Genomic DNA, 7554 nt, shown 5'->3' with positions numbered 1-7554 from the left:
GGCAGTGCAGTGAAGCATTTAAAAATAGACTCTATACATTATGTCATTTTGTAATCAATCATAATAATTTATTTTGTATGGCACTAATGGGAGATTAATCTTCGAGCACGTAAAGAAAAATATACTTATAAAGTTTTGTATGATTTGTTTGTGTGCATTATTTAAGCATCTTGAAAAGACCTTCTGTATGACTTTAATTTATTACAATTTATTTGTAACAAAATTAAATTATTATTAAACATAAATAATAATGTCATATTATTATAAAAATATTTTGTTTAAACTTTTTTTTTTTTTGTTTTCATAATCTCAATTTCTTAGCTTGTTGTCAATTTGTAAAAAAGTTATCGTAAACACAGAACATAAACAACAGCATGCGTTGTATCAATTACACATTTTAATCAATCTTAAAACTAGTTACCTTATTTTTAAGTTAATAAGTTATATTAAAAATATTTTAGTGAAGTATTCTGTAAACTGTTTTTTTTTTTCTTAATTTTTATTTGTGCTTAGAGATAAACAGTTGAAAATAGATACTACTTTAAAGTATTTCTAAAACATGGACAGTTTATTGCTTAAACGATAGTTTTTTTACTAACTGTTGACGAAGAACACATCAATAAAAACTTACCATCGAGTATACGTATATAGGTTCGGCGATTCTCCATTCGTGTTAAAATGTAGTGACCTCTTTGTAATGCTCAATATCATTATATTTATTAATTTGGTTCCACTTCAAAACTAAATCGATACTATCAAAAACATAAACTATCGATGCGCGAGGAATAGTATAAATATCATGTTTATTGGATGGAGGCAACAAAAACCATGATTTTTTTTAAAATTAAATATACTAAGGCTATTTTTGTCATCCCTCAACGGTAAATTGACATCTCCCAAAATTTTTATGTTTACATAAGAAGATCTTATTTCCATATTTTTAAGTTTTGTTTAAATATAACATGTTAGAAATTATTTGTTACACATTGCATCGATTAAAATATTTTAACAACAACCATAAATACAACAATACGATTAAAGCAAATTAATGTTTTCATATAAAATCGAATAGGCGTTTATTTTCTTTTTCAATTGAATATATTTCTTTTACCCATTCGATTTGTTTCAGCGTTTCATTTTCTCAAGGATGGGTAAAATCATTTCAAATGATGGTCGTTTACCTGGATCCTCATTCATACATATTTTAATGAGTTTCGAAATGTGGGGAGAGATGCCCGGGGGGATCGTGATCCTTAGGCCTTCAAGAGCTATCTTCATTCCGCATTCCATTGGCGAAAGGTCAGCGAACGGGACCTTAGTAAAATCGGCATTATTATTAAAAAAAATCTTTACATTTAGCAATCAAGGTAACCAATCTGCAATTTGTTATTATTTATTTTTATTTATTTTACTCTTTTTTGCACACCAAATATACATAAAGATAAAAAAAATATATATATATATATATAGTCTTTAAAACGAAGTTGGCCAAGCAAAAGGCGGTCTTATGGCTTATAAGCCATTTATTACAATTGATTCCTCACCTCTCTAGTCGCCAGCTCCCATAGAAGCACCGCAAAGCTCCACATATCGGCGGCTTCCCAGTTCCTTTTAGCACTCGGTTTCAATAAGGCCTCAGGAGCCATCCAAGCCGGTGCGTAAACACGACCCCTCTCTTGGAAAGAAAACTTCGCATCAGCCATGTTGATACGCGCTGTCAAATCCTCGTCAATCTGTAAAAAATATATGAACATCGATCAGCCGAACGCGTACGAGATGTAATACGTTCGGACGCTTTCGGACGTCAGGTCGGTGGCGCCGGGCGCGTTACCATGATGTGCTTGCTGTTGAGGTGGTAGGCGGGCAGCACGCGGTCGCGCTGCAGCGAGTGCAGGTAGGCCATGCCGGCCGCCACGTCGCGCGCCAGGCGCACGGCCGCGCCCGCGTCCACCACCACGCGCCCGCCCGCGCCGCCGTGCAGCAGCGCGTGCAGCGAGCCCCACGACATGTACTGCGAGATCACCACCAGCGACGGCGGCGACACGCAGCACCCCACCTGCGGGCCCGTCTCATGTCAGTACCAGTCAGTACTGGCGAGGTCGTAGCATCTTAGTGCCCAAGGTTGGTGGCGCATTAGCGGTGTACGGAGTGGTTATTGGTTAATAAATATTTCTAATGTCTATGGGCAGTGGTGACCACTTCCCATCAGGTGGACAAAAAAATGGTAGGTTGATGTATATTTAGCTTCAAGGAACAGATTGCGGGATAGATTAGATATTTAAGTGAAAAATATGCATTAAATGAAATTATTATTATTTTTTATATATGAGTATGAACTAATGGCGGCTATACACGCAACGATATATCATAACAACTTATACAAACAATAAGACGCTGTCAATTGCGTTTTCACAGTTTAATCGTATCATATGGATGAAGGCTACAGTACCGCTACGCGGAGCATAGGTCGTCATGTCAGAGAAAAAACGAAGCAGACGCCAATTGGAGTAATTCATTAATTTACGATCGACACAGACATATTAGCGTGTGGATGACATGGGGCCGACCCTACGTTATACAGTTGCCGTGTGTAGCCGCCATTAGACAAATATCTTACATACCACAGGTAATATATTAGGATGGGAAAATATCCTGAGCTTAGGGAATTCCTCATTAAAGTCGCGCTGTACGCGGGGTGTGCATTCACGAACTGCTATTATCTTCGCTACTATATCATTTTTCTGCCAACGACCGCGCCAAGTTTCACCTAAAATCAGAAAAAAATATTACCATAAATTTAAAGGTAATAGTTTCGAACATTAACATTGATAGTTTGTATTGTTGAATATGGCAACACCTTAGATTCCATGTTTGTTCATTGTTGTCCGATTGACATGTGGAAAATAATTTATCTTCATATCTTGCATAAAATGCCAATGGGTGTACGTCTATATATAACATTTAATAGTCCATATAATATAGCCAATAGTCATTTTTATATTTTTTATCTTACCAGACGGCGATACTGCGATTCTTGTGTGTAATGCTAATTCGTTGATATTAATGCCTTTATGTCGAGAAAGAGTTGCATCACGGCTTCTGGTCTTCAAGCCCAACCACGACTGGTCTTTAAATTGTATCTTCTTCAGATCTTGACCTTGATTTACAGCCATCTCATGGAGTCTAAAAATTAAAAATATACTGTATACTTGGGTTATTTGTAAACCTAGCCTCCTTCGTTCAAACCCTGGATCCAAACAGTAAAAAGTTATTGAGCTTTTCTGTCAAGCAATTCTCAATCGAATTTGGCAGCGGCTGACAGCCGTTGGTCCTGAGCCTATTAAAAACCATTATTAACTGGCTGTATTGGATTGCCATCCCATTGGATTGAGAGAGTAATTAAATAATGTACAACTGAGTTTATAAACACTTGTCATATGTCCTGCATATTTGGCTACACACCTAAGACAATTTAGTCACGGTAACCAGTCTCTGATTATATTTAATTATGATATACTTTTATGTCACAAGACTGTGGTTACAAAATATTTATTTAATTTATCAGTTAATAAATTGTGTTCATACCTCTGTACAAGTTGTCCTCTTGTTTTGTCCAACGGTGTATCCCCATCCTTATTAGCCAGTGACACAAGAGCCCCAGCAAGAACTAGGTCTTCGGCGATTGCACTGTATCCCCAAAAACAAGCATAATGCAATGGAGAGTTGCCATGTTCATTTGTGAAATTCACATCAACTCTGTTTTGAAGTAGCTAAAATTATAATTACGATTTTAATTATCTTAATTTACTTCAGTATTAAAAAAGTATATAGACTACAGTATACATGTTAAGTAACAGTTAATCTCCTATTTGTTTAGTGAGGCCTTCCCTCCATTTCGCAGATAGTATGTTTTGGTGATTAATTATAGATTTGATAGAACTTCTCATACACTTAAAACATACTGTATATATTTTAGAACCTTGACATTCAACATTTATAAAAAATTTACAGTTCATTTTATAAAAAAAAAATATGACTTTATACTTCTGTGGTTAACAAAACATGTTGTAATTTTTTTTTAAATAAAACCATGATTGAATGTTATGAAATTATATAAAATGGTCATATTAAATTGACCCAGCTGACCAATTGAACGATAGGTCTGTGTCCATGTGCAGCAGCCAAGTGCAATGGGGTATCGTCTCCCATGTTCGTAACATTAATCCTTGCACCTCTTCTGATAAGCATTTCAACTATCTTTAGGTGACCCTCCTTACATGCCCAGTGCAATGGGCTGAAGCCATGATCATCACTGAAAGGATTTATTACAGTTTTATATAGTAACAGAAACCAAGAAAAATATAGTATTATAATATGATGTAGCTGTATTTATTTATGAAAGGCGAGATATTTTTTATATTTAGTTTTATTTCAGATATTTTCAAAAAAAATAAATTAATTAAAATAACTTTATTTTCATTCTCACTAATTATTATTTTAATTATAAGATATAATAAGTAAATTCAAATGTTATTTACAATTTTAAACAAATATTTAAATACTATAATTGAATTGATATTATTACTTTCCTGTATGATAGGTGAAGAGATTATTGGAGCATATTTATTTAACAGAATATTATATGGAATCAGAAAATACAAGGATAATTTAGCTACAGTATAAGATGACTCATGTGAATAAATAGAAATACTACATATTATAATTTGTCTTATATATATTTTATCTCATAGTATATAATAAAAGCACTAAGATTTTTTTTTAATTGCTATTAAATTAGACACGCTTTATTTCTATGTATTATAACAATAATTCTATATTTCACTACAATTATTCTTAATTATCTTTGGATAAACAGCTTTAAACACAAACAAAGCTCAACACAATGTTGATATGATATAATTTATTACCTACATGTTTAATTTCTATGTTTAAATATAAACATGATTATATATAGTGAGAAATTAAATTCGCGACAATTTATTAATCATAAAAGCTTCAGATTTCCCAAAGTTGTCTGCTAAATGTAACAGATGTGACTAATTTTTCCAAGTATTCCGATCTGTCTGACATAATTTACTAGACCTTGGCGTTGTGGGCGATATGTGTAAAATGAACGCCATTTATGGGACTAAAAAGTAAACAGATGGATTTTTTATAAATAAGATAACACCGAGATCTTTATCTTACCCTTGATTCATATCATGCTCCGTATCATCCAGCCAAACGCGCACCTGCAGGGCATTTCCTTCTCTACACCACTGAAATATATCCTCCATGATTTTATAATTTAATAAGTCTTTCACTGAAACTTAAATATCGTATTGATATTTTCAGTTTTAATTAGTCATCAAAAAATATGCCTCAAAAATAGTTTATTTGTATTTCAATAAAACATAAAGTTACGGCCCGACTCATTCATTAGGGTTTGACTTTGACAGTTTCGCAATCCCTAAAAATAAAATACTACCTAACTTGTTATGAAGTATTCAATTCTGTAGTAAGATTCTCTTTCTTACTTGGAATTTACATATTGTTTTTATGCAGTCGGTTAAATTATAATGGTACAATTTTACTTGATAGTATTATAATGTAACAGTGTTGCCAAGATAAAAAATATAAACATTCACTATATGTACCTTAGTCGGTGTACGTTAACTATTAACTGGATTTTCAAATAACATTTGAAAAATTGATTAAAAACCCTATTAATTGTAAAGTATTTATTTACTACTGGAATTTATTATAAAGGCCTCGTATAATAAAACAAGACTATCACCTCCAAAAATACTTTGTATTTAAAATTAAACCAAATTAAATCTTGCTACTGTTTTTTTTTCATAAAATGTTTTCTTCAGAAATATATCAAGATAAAGGTTAAGGGTGAAAAGGAAATGAAAGTTAATTTTCTTAAAAAATAAATGACTAGTCACAGCCAGAGAGCTGTTAAGGCTTAGTGCAATGCTCAAAACAGTTCTCAGAATACTTAGATCTTTATTTGTACTAAATAGAAGAGCTTAACATTATTTCTTTGCAAATGAAATCTTCATTGCATGAGTTGGTGTTATCTTGAAACCTTGGAGTGCTTCCTTTGCTGCGGCAGACTGCATTTCATTAGCAAATTCAACAAATGCAATATCATGTCTATTAGGCACAAGTCGAACTTCTTTGAAGCCAGGGAACCTAAAAAAAAGTAATGATTTAGTATTTAAAATAAAATTATACATACACAGTTTTATTTTAAAAATTAAAAATACTCACTGGTTGAAAAGCATAGATAACATCATTTCAGAAGTTTCATCGGGTAGATTAGTGAGGAACAGAATCTGGTTAGGTGGCTGTTCAACATTGACATTGTTGAGGAGACTAGGTTGACCAAACCCAGGAACTGCTGGCCTATTTGGATCCTTGTTCTTCTTCTTCTTACCATCTTCTGTACTTTTGGGTAGTTTTGGACGTTTTGGCCTCTCTTGAAATGTGCCTTTGACTTTAGCTATGACATCACTATCCAATTTTGAATATTGAATCCTCTGTAAAATAATTTTAAATGATAATTCATTGTAAAAATTTTTAATGTATTTTAACTACTATTTTTGTAGAATTTGAAAGAAAACAAATTAGATACATACCATTGGTTTATCATAAAATGGAAATCCTTGCATGCTTCTTAAAGCAACAGTTGCGCTTGATATTTCTTTGAATATAACAAAAGCCTGCCCCCTCATTTTTAGGGTCTTCATTGCGACAATATCCAAAATCTGTCCAAATTGTGAAAATATTGCATAAAGTGACTTTTTTAACTCTTCTTTCTTTATTTTTTCATTTAAATTGTTGATATATATCGTGTGGTTGGGGCGAATGTCCATAGCTGAAATAATACATTTGAGGTTAGACGCCGAAAACTTGCAAACAGCAATGTTTATTGTTTGTATTATTAAGTGATAATAAGTATTTGAAAGAAGAAAAAAAAAACAAGTAATGAATAAATAGAAATTAATTATTAGAGAACTTACTCATTTTGAAGCTTTGAAGTGAAAAATGAATGTATTAGATTTAGTAATTAGTATAAGTTCTGTTTGTACAACTTCACAATTTAGAAAAACAATGTTTTATAAATAAAATAAGCTGTAGTTGAGTATATAATATTAGTTTATATTAGGCATAGTAATATTAAAGAACTCTTTAAAAATAACAGCAAGCTATACGGATTGACGACGCGCTTTATTTTATACCATAGATAAGAAATTAGAGCTAAGAGCAGAGACACAGATTATAATAAGATTAATGTAGAAAATATAGAACATATTAATATTAATTATAAAGGTATGTAATTAAATTTATAGATTCTAATTTCTATAGCCTTTTGTTGAAAGGTACACATATAAAGAAATTAGCGAACTATCAGTAAATTATCAAACTGTACGCGTTTTTATAAAATAAAATAGAAAGTTTCTCCAATTCATAATTTTGTACATACATTTTCACAAATTATTAGTTTTTACTAAAAATTTATATTTGCCATTTAAAAATTGTAAA

The 7554-nt window shown here is 32.0% G+C and overlaps 2 protein-coding genes across 2 annotated transcripts; both read right to left on the bottom strand.

Moving 5' to 3' along the window:
• Positions 1 to 1105: 1105 nt before the first annotated feature.
• On the bottom strand, positions 1106 to 5457 carry LOC125069419 (integrin-linked protein kinase). Its single transcript, XM_047678910.1, has 8 exons — positions 5209 to 5457; positions 4147 to 4312; positions 3586 to 3770; positions 3014 to 3183; positions 2622 to 2767; positions 1832 to 2056; positions 1545 to 1733; positions 1106 to 1314 (listed from the first exon to the last, which is right to left on the bottom strand). Exons 1-8 carry the CDS (start codon positions 5295 to 5297, stop codon positions 1126 to 1128), a joined length of 1359 nt encoding a protein of 452 aa, XP_047534866.1. The 5' UTR covers positions 5298 to 5457; the 3' UTR covers positions 1106 to 1125.
• Positions 5458 to 5995: 538 nt separating this feature from the next.
• On the bottom strand, positions 5996 to 7242 carry LOC125069312 (U1 small nuclear ribonucleoprotein A). Its single transcript, XM_047678760.1, has 4 exons — positions 7032 to 7242; positions 6648 to 6886; positions 6280 to 6548; positions 5996 to 6201 (listed from the first exon to the last, which is right to left on the bottom strand). Exons 1-4 carry the CDS (start codon positions 7033 to 7035, stop codon positions 6042 to 6044), a joined length of 672 nt encoding a protein of 223 aa, XP_047534716.1. The 5' UTR covers positions 7036 to 7242; the 3' UTR covers positions 5996 to 6041.
• Between the last annotated feature and the right edge of the window lie 312 nt (positions 7243 to 7554).

The sequence above is a fragment of the Vanessa atalanta genome, chromosome 15 (assembly GCF_905147765.1).
Source record: "Vanessa atalanta chromosome 15, ilVanAtal1.2, whole genome shotgun sequence".
Classification (NCBI taxonomy): Eukaryota; Metazoa; Arthropoda; class Insecta; order Lepidoptera; family Nymphalidae; genus Vanessa; species Vanessa atalanta.
The sequence above is the reverse complement of the archived record's forward strand: the minus strand, read 5'-3'. Positions and strand labels throughout refer to the sequence as shown.